Below are 16,332 nucleotides of genomic sequence, written 5' to 3' on the forward strand. Positions count from 1 at the left end.
GTGTTTAAGCTAGAGAAATGGAAAGTTACTGGGATATCAGTGGAAGGGAAATGTACCTTTGTATAATTTTTGGTGAAAAACCAATGTTGCAAAACACACTAGAATCGAAAATAAGTTGCCATTTTTGAATGCAAGCTCCTAGAAACGCCAGAGTCGGGACAGGGGCTATCTTTAGTAATATATTATGTGTGTATGTGATGTCAAACAACTGCGTACCTGGGAAATATGTATTTGGATCAGAAATAGATTTGTGTGCAATTTGACAAGGGGAGGTTCCTCTGACCATAAAACCTACAGCATCACTCTGACACTCCATTTCTTCCCCCCAATCAAGGGAGAGAGGAAAGCTCAGCCAATGATAAGTGAGAGGGGCAGGCTTAGCTAGGCCCAGGCACACACCCATTTTCAAAACACATAAAAAGGGCCACAGAAACCCAGGTAGAGGACATTCAATTCCATTTTCTGCGGGACGCTCTGCCAGGAGACTCCAGACTTCACATCCATCAATCTCCAAAGACCAGAACTTTACTTCAGGACTTAAAGCAAGGGCCTAAACCCACAAACTGAGAACTCTTCTCAGCAGGCCTCAGCATCCTTAAAATCATCTGCAAACTATTCCACAGCCGGGCGAGCTGTCTGAATTCTGTGCCAAGAACTTTTGCCAGTAACCAGAAAGCAGTGTTACATCCAGAATCCACTTGATCCGGACCGGAAGCAGAGCAGAGATCCAGAGAACCACAGGCCGCTGTATCCAGAGAGCTGTGAAGTGCCGAGACCAGAACCGGAGTCCAGTCCAAAACCTGACCAGATCCGTGGCGAGGCCCATTCCTGCCCAAAATATATTGTGAGTACCGCCAGAACTGTGCAGAACCCAATCTCTTAGTTAAAATAATCTAATCCAAACTATTTTAACCTAATTAGAACAGCCTCCTAGAAATCGTGTCATCTGTCATTTGTAAAGCTGCACAACTGTCACCTGTCAATTCTGAAGCTGCAAACTGTCACCTGTCATTTTGAGTTTTACTTTAAATCCGAAAATCTACCTTTATTAAATCGTCCGTATCTCTTGAACCGTTTGGGCTAGGAACAAAATTTTTAAAGCTGTCATTCTAGGCTTTCCAACCAACCTAGAGCCGACTTCCTAGTACATACTTTTACCATAATCGCGAGACACGCACTCGCAAAATTTACCGCGATTTGCGATTTGGCCCGATTTCTTCATCTGTAGAAATCAGCAGCTTTTTGCTTCTCATTGCTAAAATTCGTTTGCAATCTGCTAATCATTCATAGACCATTCCTAAAGTGATCCTGAACTAATACCAACAAGCATCTCTCACTCACCCTGAACCTCTAGAGGGAATTAAAAGCAATTTTAGCACCTTTTCACTTCCTTGCAAACCACATTAAAGTAATTCGCCTGTGTTTAAAACTCATCCCTGTTTTCTCTAAGCTTGCTGGGGGAACTGGAACTGTGTATTGCATTATAAAGTGTGATTTGTTGGGATTCTTGAAGTCTGTGTGCTCTCCTTCCATTTCCTGTATTGCATAGGGGGAGAGTGAATTGTCAAAAGAAAAAGTGATCATATTACCTTTTGCTAAAATCATAACAAGTTATTTCTGTACTGCATTTTATTCCACTTTGCATTTCCTTGAAACCATCAAGCATTTTCAGCTACCTCATCCTCTACACTACTCCTAAGTAACCGAATCAGTGTACCCCTGTAACATTATCCATTGTTGATCACGGTCATATTCTGAAGTGTGATATCAGTTATCAATTTATTTATAAAGTGTGATAGATATATATTGTTGAATTGTCCAAATAAACCTTTTAAATTTGCAAAACAAACCTACTTCTTGGCTTAGTGGGGTAAGGGGATTCTAAAAGGGGGGTGTTATACAAGGGTTGTCATCCAGAGTACTGAACTGGACATAAAGATACATCAATAAGGGTTTTCCTCAGCATCCCAGACTAGGCATTGATTTAGCTGTAGTGTTGATTGAATATCGCTTACATATATACAGTCTTAAACCTAAATATTGTTCAACTAACATGTTTAACAGTCACTCTCAATGCCATGCTCAAGAGAATACAGGCATTTCTACTGATATACCAAAGAGAGTCCATAGACTGGACTTCTTGTTTCACAGGTTAGTATTATGATCTTGTGCCAGGGTCATTATTCCTCCCCCGCACCTAAACTTCCTTCAAATTGTTGCTTTATTTTCTAGAGTATATATATATATATATATAAGTGTGCCCTAACAACAGGTTCTATTATGCTCCTTACAACCCCTTCCAATATCACGATTCTTCAGACATCACTACTGTATGCCCAAAACGATTGTGTCACATGTCCTGCACAGTCCCCTGTCCTAATAACAAGCATGCCATAACACTGCAGCATGCAAACTCCCTGGAATCAGACTGGCTGCTTCTGCCCCTCAGACCTTTTGGGCCCCTTATCTTTGCTGCCTCCTTGCATATGTAATACCGGGTCAAGCCCCTGCCAGCTAACCCTCAGAGACAGTATGTGTGAGTAAGTGCCAGGTAGGTTCCTTGGGATGAATTCGTGCACTGCTTGGCAATGGTCATGCCCACTCCCTCATTTGGAGCCAGACCAACAGAAACATTGGATGCCTGCCTGACATCGTCACACATTTTGGAGATCGAACTTCAAAGCCACAATTTATCATAATGGAAGTGCAATGCAGCACTAGAGCAGCGGGCAGCCTATCTCCTTTCATTTCCCATTGAGACCCTATTGCCAACGTTCTACTCTGTATGAAGTGGGTCTTACCCAGTGCAGGTGATATAACCTGTGGCGGCAGGCCTACTCTGCCAGAAATGGCCCGAAACCCATGCTAAAGTCCCAAGCTAACATCAGGTGTGTGTGGAAAGGGCTATCTTTAATTTACAAAGAGTGAGTATTAAAACTGGAGAGAGGCATCTTGGACGTCACACAACTGTGATTGTGTGTTTTCTGTGTTGATTATGGTAATTTAATTAACAGGGAAAAGAGAATTCAATAGTGCTGCTCGGTGCCAGAGGTGTCTGAGGCACGTTTAATTTGGCATTATTCTTAATTTCGTGAGAGTACTTACCACCCGAGCATCGTATTTGCGGGTGCTAATATGGCTGCAGCATAGCAGCATAGGAGTGACAGGAGGCATGGCTGGAGCGGGCGCACAAGAACGGAAACCATCAAATACGGTCCACATTCGGAGCACCCGTATTGGCTGGCACCTCTGCCCAGAGTCCCAATGGTGAAATGGCACAGTGCCCTCAATGATACCCCTTTGTCAGTATTAACTCACTGTAATGTTCTCTTATAGTTTAGGATTATTATATTAATGTATAAATAACAGTCACTTGTGCATCTCTAAAATGCTATATATTGCTTCCTATACAACATTTGACATTTTGATCCCTACAAAAAACCAAACTCATGAGATTGTCAATGGGCCTCATTACAACCCTGGCGCTAAGGGGTTAACGGCGCCGTAAAAGGCTGCGGCGCCGTTAACCCCTTAGCGCCGAATTACAAGGTCCCTTTGCGGCTCCCGACCTTAACGGCTGGTCTGGACCAGCCGTTAAAGTAGGGACCCGCAAAGGGACCTTGAAGGTAATTACGGTACCGCAATTTACGGTACCGTAATTACCGCCGTCCCCATTCCCATTGAGCCCTATGGGGCAAAAATGGGAATGGGGAAGGGCCAATGGTGCATGGGGAATTTCTGCCCCCGCCAACCTTGGAATGGGGTGGTAATTCCCCATTGCACCATGGCGGACTCATTACAGCAACCATGGTACTAATAATGATGTTAATAGCGCCATTGGTTACCGCCGGTGTTGTAATGAGGGCAATGTCTCTCTTTTGTCCTTGTTATCTTTTATGACGAGTCCTTTCCAAATAGTAACATTTCAGTTAATGATGTACAAAGCATTGTTCAATTGTCACAAAGTAAAATGTGAAGTGGCTTCTATCAGTTGTGGGCCACGCGTTCTAGATTTTCTGATTACTTTATACATGAAACCCATCATTCCTGTAGCATAAAACCTTAAGGTTATTCCTCGGTTATGTGACCCATTTTGAGATCACACATGAAAGAGTGTCATCCAACTGAAAACCTTTAATAATTGGGTCAACATCAGTCTTTTTAACTTGCACTTTGGTTCGGTTGGAGATTACACGGTAGGCGGAGGACCAAGGTGCTATTAGCACCTTGGTCCATGCCGGTAAAATACCGAACCGCCTTGGAGGAAAGGGGAATTACCACCCTATTCCAAGGTTGGCGGGGCGGTAATTCCCCCTTCCCCCATTGCCCTTCCCCATTCCCATTTTTGCCCCATAGGGCTCTATGGGAATGGGGAAGGCGCTAATTACGGTGCCGCAAATTGCGGTACCGTAATTAGCACCCTGGTCCCTTTGCGGGTTGGTTTTTAACGCCTGCTAAACAGCAGGCGTTAAAGTACCAACCCGCAAAGGGACCTCGTAGTAAGGCGGTAAGGATTTACCGGTACTGGTGCCCTTACCGGTACCGGTAAACCCTTACCGCACTACGTGTAATGAGGCCCAATAACTTCACAATCAGTGATTCGTCAAGCAGCGTCGCTCTATGGCTTTGCACTGATTCGGTTTGTGAACCAACCTTTACATGAACGCGGACACTGCTGCTAAGTCTTGTCTGTTGCTGTCTTTGTTAGATGGATGAACCGCCTGGGTCTCGCTGCCATTGGCTACACACCGGATGAAAAGGATATCAGGCCTAATGAAGGTAAAGAAGCGCGTCATCATTATTTTCAGTTTGGAAAGAAACAGAATCAGAAACAGGTCTGTGGTGCCATGCATACTCTCCCCATCCCCCGGAAAACCGTTGAACTGCAACCTCTGAAAGGGACTAATTAATACTGTATATACACTGTTTCTCGCAGCGTGAAATCCTGAAGCCCAGCGTGATAGCACAATAAGACGTGTGACATGTAGCGTGTGATGTTTATGTTAAAATTATGTAGTGAGCACTGGACGCGGAACGCAGCGCCAAGCAGTTGCTGATTCATGGTCAATTAAAGGCGTCAGTTCATGGAAGGGTCAGGGCTCTTTGTACTCCAATATGTCAGCTGCAGAGAATTCACTGTTGCAAAAAGAATTACTGATTTTGTTAAATACAAGGTGAATACTCCTGACCCTGATAACAACTGAATAGACATTATATCTTGCTTGTGTTTTCATTGTCTGATGCATTTTGTGTTCTATTGCATCCTGTGCCTGGTAAGAAAACACTGTAATCGAGGAGTCATCCATGATAGCTGGGGGACCCCATACATTGTCCATAGCATCCCATCCCACATTGCATACATAGTCCAGTTACATGAGGCCTATGTGATAAGAGAACACATACATTCATAGGGATGTTCAATTATAAGCATGTGAGCAGTAGAAGCAAATGTGCAGAATACTGTGTGCATAAGGTGCACTCATTCCCTATCTACCATTTAGTGTGTGTCTAAGGACCGTTGCCTACTAATCACAGCTATTCCACTAAGCAAGCAAAAGACCAGAGTGCTCCCTTCCCCATTGTGTAGCGCCATCTGCCTACAGCACACAACATTAGTGTTCCTGCTAGCTGTGTTCTAATCAATCAAACAGATTGTTATACAAAAAAGCAACAGTCATATTGCATATCTGAGGCGAAAGGACTGATAGCCATAATGAAAAAATGCATAGAATGTTAATAGATTGAATAAGCACACACCAAAAAGCCAGTGCATGATACATAAACTTCAGTGAAAGTGACAGTACATCATGAGCAAAACAATAACATACATACATTTATACTATATGGGCAATTGACTAATATCCCAAAAAGTGCATAACATGTACATCACAGCAATTTATAATATTGCTTTTAGTCATTTCGAAGATAGAACGAATCTAGTCCCTGAGGTTCTCTACTGTAGTCCGAGGGGTGATTAGGTCGACATTATATTAAATGGTTTGGCGCACTATAGTTTCACACGTCTTCCACTAACTCAACATAAAGTCTACAAATGTGTATGCAATTGGGTGGTCCTGAAAAAGGCTTGTGAAACTACATTGCACCAAAAAGTTTAAGATAACGTTGACCTAATCACCCCTGGGACGACAGTTGAGATATTCTGGGACTAGATTAATTCTACGTTCGAAAAGACTAAAATAAATATTATATATTGTTGTGATGTAAATTTTATGCATTTTGAGGAATATTAGTCCATTGCCTATATAGTGTAAATGTGTGAACTGGATGTATGTTATTGTTTTGCTCATTGTCTTTTTGATTGATTATAATAAGGCTAGCAGGAACACTAAATTTGTATGCTATTTGAACCACCTAGTTCCTGTTGTGTTGGGGCTAGTTTATAATCATGGTGTCATATGCCTGGCATTGTTGCTGATAGATGGCAATACAGCACAGGAGAAGGGTGAGGTATGACCAGGGCCATGGATTTCAATGAAGGTCAAATCAGAGGATCATGTCACTTCACTGTTCAGTATCGATCAACTTGTTGCACACTGTTTTACTTGCCAGGTTCTCTACGGGAAATTGCGCTTAGGCCAAGTTAATCATGGGGCTGGCAGAGCCTGAAAGTGCACACTGGAGAAAAGAAGCATTTAGGGTAGTCTATTTTATAGAGAGAAAATATGCAGCTGTCTCAGAGGCTGTGGAAAGCTGTCTGTTCCACACTCTTGATTAGAGTATGGTGGAGGTTGCCAGATGCGCGCAGTAGGTAGCGTCGAGCAGAGGAGGACCTGAGAAGGAACTGAACACTGATGTTCCTGACACCAAGAAAACCAATCCAGATTTAAAAGGAAAGCCACATCTTTAAGTCACTGCTAACACGTTAAGCAAGTGTAAGGAAATATCCCCCATATGCCAACAGTGTGCTACAACGCAGGGCAATAAGTGTTATATTAATGTTATCAGGCCAAAATGACCTGCATCACAAAAATATGAAGTAACTGCCTGAGTAAATTTAGAGTAATTACCAAACTCAGCAGTGGCTTTGCAGGCCATCTTGGCATGTCTACCAACCCCCCCCTGCTCGTTATCACCATTATTTTCCAAGCTAAATTTCCAGGGAGCTAAATAATTTGTTGAGGGTGTTAGAAGGTTTGTGCACAGAGTGCAAACCTGTTTGCCAAAACCTATGATGACCCTGGTGAAAAGAGCAAATGCAGTTCTCCAAAGAGCTCTTTTTCTCTTTCAAATCCGGCCCACTAAAGGATAGAGGATGTATGGCCAGGAGTGAGGGGCTAAAGAACACTGAAAATGTGTCTGTAAGTACATTTGGAGTAAGTGGGGAGTGTGATAAGCTACAGCGAGCGGACATCAGCCAACTTGGAACATGTGCTTGTACAAGCACCCTGTCCCAGGAATCCTAATTGTCAAGTGCACCCTCCCAGATACAACCTACTCACACTCACAAACTATGCGATAGAAACTGCTATTTCTTATTTCATTATACAAAAACTCCATCTTTTTTCAGCGGATCGCAAAGTCGAATCAATCTATGAACTGCAAATTATTGTTCACTAATACCCATAATTGTGTTATGGTTTATATCATTGTGCTAGTCAAAGGTATCAAGACCAAGGTTTTGAGCAGGGACCACCATCCATAAGGTAATAAGTCAGAAATAAGTCAGAAAGGTCCACGGTTTCTTTTTGTCATTTGCACCTTTTTACAAAGCTGTCCCAAAGTAAATGTCATTAATATACATGTAGTAGAAATGTTGGCCCTTCATGGGTTTTTATAAGGCTCCAGATGCATGAGCAGTCTCTTCGTAGTCCCTCCACAGTAAGAGGAAGGGTTCAGGAATGTGATGCTTCACAGATTTAGGCCGCCTTTGAATCGGTCCAGTGCAAGGGGAGAGGGCGTGGCCAAGTACAAGAACATTAAGAGCAAGACAATGAACAAGAGAGTATGGCTAAGTGAAATTATAGTACAAGTGTGGAAGAGGCCTCTTACTCAGGAAGGAGCACTGTGCATGAAAATGAAGCTCACTGGGGATGGGAGGAGTGATATTGGAGAGATTCCGGGGAGGGCAGAAACAGACCCATCGCAATTTGGTGCAAAATGCTTCCTCACACTCACATATCTTGTTTGGCCAAGAGGCTTGACAAAATGTTCTCCTCCCAACTGCAGTCCCGCCTCCTTGCTTAACTCATCGTCCATGTCCTGCACTCTTCAGGGTTATTGTCAGGAAGGAGCAAGGGAACTGTATTGGTGTGCATTTAGGGTGTCATGAGTGCACCAAAGTGGATTTTTCAGTGGCTCATACTTCTGGATCCCTCTGAAGTGTTCAACACTGTTGATGATAGCATGAATCTACCCGGAATATCTAAGATATTAGTCATATGCCAGGCAGCTCCCATGTACTTTATCTCCTTCCTTTGAGGGTTTTTCAACCATGCCTGGTAGTATCAGGTCATCAACTCCCACATACATTTTAATGCACATGGGATATGATATGATTTCAGAGGTTATTTATAACACGCTTAATGCCCAGAGGTTTCTAAGCGCGGACCCGGGGATTGAATCTGTGTTGCTCCGTTTCGTCTTGCTTCCAAGGCGAGCATGTTGCCCCTGAGCTATCCTCAGTATACACAGATATACCCCGCCCTTTGGACTGGCCCGCAGTCCGTTAAACCTTTTTCCAAATGATCTTGGCCCAAAGAAGCCAAAATGCCTTGGATTCCAATGTATTTAATGAGTTTACCAAGCCATTGCAAAGACACTGTTGGAATGTAAGTGGGAGAATAAATAGGAGTGTTATATAATTCACCCAAATTCCCACAAAACCACTGGATCAGCAACCTAGATTCACAGAGAAAAGGCAATACTCTTAAAGGTAGCATAGACTCCCATTTTGGTAACTTTGGCCAAGCTCAAGGCTTAAACTCACCAGGGGCCAGATTACAGAAACGTTGCACCAGTGCAAGTGCACGTTTTCACAGTATCAGCACTAAGGCAATGTTTGCCCAATGTTTTAAAAAGATGGGACATATTAGAAAACCTTTGCACTGTGGCACGTGCAGTTGGACATGTTATAAGCACCAGGTTAAAAATTGCCCTCGCGCAAAAGATATACATTTTCAATGCATTTCCGCTCCATGGCAAACTTTGCCATGGTGCAAAAATGTGTTCAAAATGTATCTTTTTTGCAGAAGGGCAATGCTCACCTTGGTGCTTATAACATGCCAAACTGAACTTGTAATAGTGCAAAGGGTTTCTAATATGTCCCATCATTTTTTTTTAAATAGGGCAAAATTTGCGCTAGTGCTAATACCGTTGAAACTTGCACTTGCACCGGTGCAACTTTTCGGTAATCTGGCCCCTAAAGTGCTTTGTCTCTGCATGAGAAGCCAACACAAAGGAAAACAGTTAAGAAGTAGCACATGTAAGCCCCGGACAAAGGGTGCTATTAAAGAAACTACAAATGCATTAACTGCAGTGCCCAAAAGGGACGTAGGTGAATATAAAACCAATCAGGAGGAAAATCACATTAGCCATTTAAGTAGGTCAGTTATTGAAGCTGTGAGAGTGTATTAGTAAAGCCCATTCCATTCTATGAAAGTGGAGAAAGTGTTCAGAAATGTTTCTCCATGTCTCTGTGCAGCTTTCAGTGAGCCCGCGGTATAGCCAGACCAGCCAAGCGGCCAGCAGTGATTCGGGTCAACCTTAGGTTGGTAGTGGTCCAGATGGGAACACTTGCATCAGAACTTGATGAATGGCTATCTCTCCAGTCAATGATTGGCTGGTCACTGCACCTTGTCCCAGGAATTGGGCAAACTGGCTTCCACAGCCAGCTGCAGATGAGCCCTCTACGGAATAGTGAGGAAAACAAGGTGTCTGGGCCCAAACAGGGTATGCATCTCCTAAATCAAGGGTTTCCTTGATCAGTGTTCAGTACTCTCAAGTGGGTGCAGTGGGAAAACCGTGTCCGAATGGGTTCCCCATCTAGAGTATCAGTTGCAGGCGTAACCAGAGACAGAAGGAGGATGTGAAAGCCTCACATAGGCTTGACCGTATCTTTGATTGGTTTTTCTGTGAGTCCAAATGGACTATGTGCGGTCACAGCAGTGTGTCTGTGGCATATACCTGATGCAACTGTGCTGTAATTGTGTTGCCATAGACTTGATATGTTTCTGTCTATCACAATCAGGTCTTTTGGGTTTTGGACTTTGATTTGCATTGGGTAATGCCGCCAAGTGACACATTTTTGAGGAATGTTTGCCCTACCACCAGCACAGATGGAGCAACTGCAGCCCCTACTATATGCCTGACAAAGAACATAGAGGCAATGCCTTCACGCTCCAAGGAGATCTCCTGCTTGTCTACTATAAGCCTCCCTTGTTGAGCAGAATGATAATGTTTCCCTCTTGACTGGAAGGGCTAGGGCACCACATGTAGCGAATGCTGCTCAATGGGGTTTCAAGGCCTGTAAGCTACCGCAACACGACAGTCCATAACTCCAGAGACAATGTACAAGGTCCCACTGGTCCTAGGGATGAGTCAGGGAGACTCCTGTTTGTAAGGAAGTGTTTAGTAATCCAGGGACTCTTACAGGGTAAGACCTGACTTGTAAAAGTAAGAAGCTCTTGGCCTGGTAATGGTATTTATGGCACACATTTGCATGTTTAAACAGTTTTGAGAAACTTGAGACCTCTGTGAAGTTAAGAAATACTCTCCTACTTTGAAGTAAGGAAAATCCTGTGAGAGATTCCGCAATTGTACATCATGCCCCATTTCTACCTGGAAAACTGGGTCCCTGCGGTGCTCCCTTGACAAACGTTGCTCTATCGTTGGCCACATGCTGTTGGTGCACCTTTGAATCACCATGAGCTACTTGAGCAATCCAATTGCACTAGGTTGGCCCAGATCTGGGTGGGCCGAGATCAAATATGAATAGGAATTCTCCTTCCAACTACTTTTATCCCTACTCCAGTAGAGCAACACCCGTGGACCGTCATAGCCAGGTAATGCCTTCCGGGTTGAGCCTTTACCAGATAATAGAATTCTCAGAGAGCGGTTTGCCTTTGATTAAGATTTCCAATGTTACAAGAGTTCAATAAAGCTTAGTATTGGCTGTAATGTACACCTTTCAAAAATGTAAATCAAACTCAACATTTAGTAAAACATTATGGGCCTCTTCGCGAGTTGGGCGGTAACCCTTAAATGCGGCGGTAATGCTATTAGGCTGGGCAGTATCCCAGCGGTAATACCGCCAGGATACCGCCCAATTCGTGATGAGGCCCTATGTATCCCAGTCGCCCCCAGTGAAGGTATTGCCACTGACAACGTTATTCAAGTGAGACTATGTATTCCTAATTCTTAAAAATGTACACACAGTAAAACCAGGCATGGCACATGGCCTCACTCAGATTACAAGTGCAGGGGGACATGCAGCCAGAGATGTGTTTTTAAAGTGAGCTATCGGGATCCTTAGCAGCGGTCAGGAGGCTTCTGAGAACAAGTTTGATGTACAAACATGGAGCAACCGTTGTGATAGAGGCAGCCACAGAGCAGGCTATGGATGCAGACGGACCCCCCTACTGCCCCCCCCCCGACAGCTTAGAGGGAGAGGAGAGGTCTGAGACGAGAGAGGGGCCTTGGAGAGGGCCTCCTTCAGCAGGTGGTCCTTTCCAATGTTGGTGAGTGATTTTCGCTGTTAGATCCTTCAAAATCACATAGCTGCTGTAATAATGTATGCGTCAGTTTCACCCAAAGAGCTATGATGTTTTAAAACCTGTTGAAATCAATTATATTTAATGTGGGTTTCTAAAATGTTCACATCACACATTTATAAACCATCAAATGCTTTCTTCTTCTTGCTTAACATTTTAAATTTAAAGGATAAGCATGCATAAAAAGTGATATCCTTACAGTTGTTTTTTGGCAAATGTAATGCCACTGCAAGTGCAAGACAATTAAAACCAAAGGAAATGTGTGGATCCGTGATCCTACATGTTAATATTTTAATAAACAATCTATATGTTGTTAATTTATCATGAACCAGCCTGGCAGTTCTTGTCCTAGCAGGAAAAAAAGCATATTGATGTTAGTTTGCCACCATCCTCCAATACGAGCATTATTAACCAATTGGGTGAATTATGGTAATTATAACCACAATATAACCTAGTGGACTCACCTGGAATTCCCCAATTGGCTAATTTCAAGGCCATATGAAACCGGTATGGCTTGGAAATTAAATAAACAGCCCAGAAATTGGCCAACGAGAAGATGCTGTGCATGACTCCATCTGTCATCGCACACAGGCAGGGCTCTCAGCGCAGCGCTCCCTCTAATCTTAGGAGCGCTGTGCTGATAGCCCAGCTGCCTGCACCCCACTTCTGCTCACCTGAGCCGCACCTGATAGATGTGTCCCCGGTCCCCTGATAACCCACCTACCCCGGCTCCTTACCTGACAGGTCGCTCCTGGCATGCACAACCCGGATAAATGACTCCACCCACAGACGCTGCACTCCATTTTGCCAGGCTGCACCTAGCAGAGACGGCCTGGCATTGGTTGTGAAGCCCCCCCCCACCGACCATGCCACTCTCTGTCAGCAGGCTTTTGAAACCCTGCCTCTCCTTTCTCCTTACTCAGCACGTTCCTACTTGCTCATTGCTGGGAAACACAGTTCGTCATGAAGATAGCCTCCTCTTGTTTTAACCCCCCCTCAATCCCTCATGCACTGGTCATATTAGCTAGTTTTTGACAGAGATTCTAGAGGAAGCCTTGCTGCAGAGTGCATTGTGAAGAATCTAATTAGCTGACCCTCTCTCAAAATTCGAATGTGTATAGTAATGTATTATTGTGATGTTCCTATGTTTGTAATTCTGTGTTTAAAGAACAGATGGTTAAACAATGCCCCTGTTAATCCTTGATCCTCAAGGTGTTAAGCAGCCGTTTAGTTCAAAAGGTTGTTTTCCTCTTTTAAACTCTTAATCCACAACTAAACATCTAGCATCAACTTGTGAACCTCTACCTTGGATAGGATCATCGGGAACATCCTCACTCATTTGTAGGAAAACACTTTAACAAATCTTGTAGGTAGTGTGTCTCTGCCCTCCACAGTAGTTAGCTGGGCTCCCTCAAACCCCGGATGCCCCACCCCTTTCATGCCCCACCATAGCGCTGTGGAGACAGAGAAAGGACTCACTAGGCCACATGCAGAATTGTCTATATTTGAATGTTTGTAACACATACATTACAACAACATCTTTTTCTAGAGTCTCTGTAAACACGTCATCCGTGTTTTCTTAAATGTAATTTAGGGTCACTCCTTGTTTAGTTGGGACTAAACATGAAATCATTGAAATGACATCACAGGGTTTAGGGGTCAATGCTGCACATTTAATATAAGCAGCATTAAGGTGGCCCAGGGCTGCACCTTACAGAATTGTTACCAACGTGCTTATTTCATTCACTTTGATTAAGGAAGTCGACTGGATGACGAGTATGTCCTGTGCATGTATCGTGAGCTTCCACATGCGGTGGGTCCTTGAATTGAGCGCTGCCTTTCGGTTGAGATACTGCGGCACCGCGCCCCCTCAGCAGAACATTGCTTATGCAGAACCCTATTTGCCACTAACTAAGACTAATGTTGTTGTTAGCAGATTACTGGAGCGAAAGTGACCAGGATGATCTAGATGGCTCTTTGACTCTCAAGCAGGAAGCCCCACCAACCACACTGTGCGACACCTATCACCGGACGCCCTCGGTACGTATGCCACGCATCGTCCTCCTTCAGGAGGCACTAGCATTGCAACGTCATAACTAAACATAGCACTAGGTTCAGGGGAGCAGAACAACCCCATTGCACAGAGAATTAACGGAATGCCGCAAAAGCACTTAGGGGTGTAAAGCTCTTCTGATGCCTGACGACTCCATTTCTGTCAGGACTATGAACAACTGAAGAGATATGGGCAGAGGTGGCTGCCTTTTTTGACGCGTCCCTTAGCAACTCAGCAATCTTGAATATCCTATCAATCTGCCATGGACCCGATCCCATTAATGTCTAGGAGCATGTCAAGGCTATGTGAATTATTGTCTTTCGACCTGAGCTGTACTGCTATATATGGAAAAGTGTTCTGAATAAAATGGAAATCACAAAGTGATCAAAGTCCCTATTTGCATGATGTGTGGTGGAAGGAAAGGAAAATGGCGACTTGTGACAGGAAGCAGAAAACTAAAGCGTCCTATCATAAATCTCCAGACCAATATATGCATGCACAGATCTCCTATTCCTTCACATTCACACATTTTAAGATGAATGTGATAGAAAAGGCAGTGGCCGTTAGATATGTTGGTGTCCTCTATACAGTTTTTATTTGGGGGCTTAACCTCCGTTTCTGCTCTAAATACACAGAGCACATGTTGGTCTTTCGTATTTTTCAGCATGAAATTGAAAGAAAGTGTATAACGATAAAACAAATTGATAAAGGGTGTGATTGTGATGTACAGTATAAAAGAACTACTCCTTTGGTCAATCGCACTCCAGGCCTCACTGCTCCACCGCCACCCGCAGGGATGGGCTTAACTCCAAAAGCAGAGTGGGAGAAATTCCCAGCTACAACCCACTGCGAGCCCTAGCAAGGGGCAAATTCATCTGTGACTTTTGATATTTGTTACCTGTCATTTTCCGGCAAAGTCTTGTGTAAAGTGGTACTGTCTTTGATTAAGCCTTGTAATGCCATTTGCTTTGAGTCATTTCAGGTGAAATTGGGCGTTCCTAACTGAAAGCATGCATTCACACACAGACCTTCTGATTATGTGATGATTCTGGGTTGACCCAGCTCGATAAAGGGTAGTGAGGGGTGGATAGGGTAGATGTGTCCTTAATGAGATATGTATTGCTACGCACCCTGGATCAAATAATCCAATTGTACAGCAAAAGCCAATCACCGAATTCCATGTGTCTAAAGGGATGTTTATTCGGCGTGGTATCGGTAAAGTGCAGATATCAGATAATGTTTAATCTCTTGAGAGCATTACCTACACGTCCTCTTTTTGATTAGCAGTCGGGGCTGGGGGAGCAGCCAATCAGGTTCCACGGATCATAGGCTGAAACCGCTGATCTCAGCCTTCATTCCACAGAACCCGCAGGCTGCCTCCCCCACCCTGCAGCGCCATCTTCCCCCACCCTCCTGTTTTTTAACTATTCCCATCAACTCCACCCCCTCCCATGCCCCACTTACCTGATTGTTGTGGCAGCAGTATGGAGCCCCACCTGCTACAACCATGGGGGCCATCTTAGCAAAGGATTTTCATTCAATGAACCTGACGCGCGTGGCGTCCCGTTCAATGAATTAAAATCCTTTTCTTTTTAGCACCCCGGGTTACCAGTTTGGTAACCCGGGGTGCTAATGGCGTTATGCACCTGTTCCACGGGCAACACCGGGGGGTAACGGCACTGGCCATAGTTAACTACCCTTGCTTTGCTTGGGCCATTAACTCAGGCCGCCAGACATTACTCCACGGTGTTGCCCATTGGAGCAGGTGCATAACTCCACATTATTCACCTCTCACAATGAGTAACTCCACTGTTGCGTACGGCTTCCACAGGAATCCATTAGCACATATGTACCTTTCTGGATGCTGTCTCTTCCTACTGTGCCATCACGGCAGAGGATTTTGGAATTCTTAATGAACTACTGTGATATTACAGCAGGAGGATACAATAGACATTTTCTATGTCTGGTATTATTTTCTCCTTTTTGGGTTGCTTCCTCCATGGCCCTTCCCCATTCCCATTTTTGCCCCATAGGGCTCAGTGGGAATGGAGAAGGCGCTAAGTACGGTGCCGCAAATTGCGGCACCGTAATTAGCATCAAGGTCCCTTTGCGGGTCCCTACTTTAACGGCTGGTCTACACCAGCCGTTAAGGTCGGGTCCCGCAAAGGGACCTCGTAATTAGGCGCTAATAGGTTAACGGCGCCGCAGCCTTTTACGGCACCGTTAACCCATTAGCACCTGGGTCATAATGAGGCCCATTGTATAGCATTCTCCCATTCCTCCATGTATCCCCTGCCATGCTGGTTCTTGGTAACAGACCACAGAGTGGAAAAGGATTCCTGTTGGGAAATACAGCATACATTATAAATGGGTAGGATTTAATTATGGTACAACGTCCTTTCATCGTGGGACGTTTTTTCACAGGGTTTTTTACCGCTAATTTCTTTACGAAAAAAACCATTGCATTTTTTTGGGGGGGTTAGAAAATTATATATATGGGATGTGGCTGTTTGGGAATAGATAAAAACTGAAAGGGAATGGGGGTTCGGA

The 16,332-nt window shown here is 44.2% G+C and overlaps 1 protein-coding gene across 1 annotated transcript in view; it reads left to right on the forward strand.

Moving 5' to 3' along the window:
* Window positions 1-16,332, forward strand: part of LOC138481058 (connector enhancer of kinase suppressor of ras 2-like) — a 2,957,912-nt gene that overhangs the window by 2,860,779 nt on the left and 80,801 nt on the right. The window contains exons 20-21 of the mRNA XM_069612924.1: window positions 4,709-4,779; window positions 13,663-13,769. Of these exons, the coding sequence (XP_069469025.1) occupies window positions 4,709-4,779; window positions 13,663-13,769 (178 nt within the window). The remainder of the gene's footprint in view (window positions 1-4,708; window positions 4,780-13,662; window positions 13,770-16,332) is intronic.

This window comes from Ambystoma mexicanum, chromosome 5p, assembly GCF_040938575.1.
Source record: "Ambystoma mexicanum isolate Mex_15411 chromosome 5p, UKY_AmexF1_1, whole genome shotgun sequence".
Taxonomy (NCBI): Eukaryota; Metazoa; Chordata; class Amphibia; order Caudata; family Ambystomatidae; genus Ambystoma; species Ambystoma mexicanum.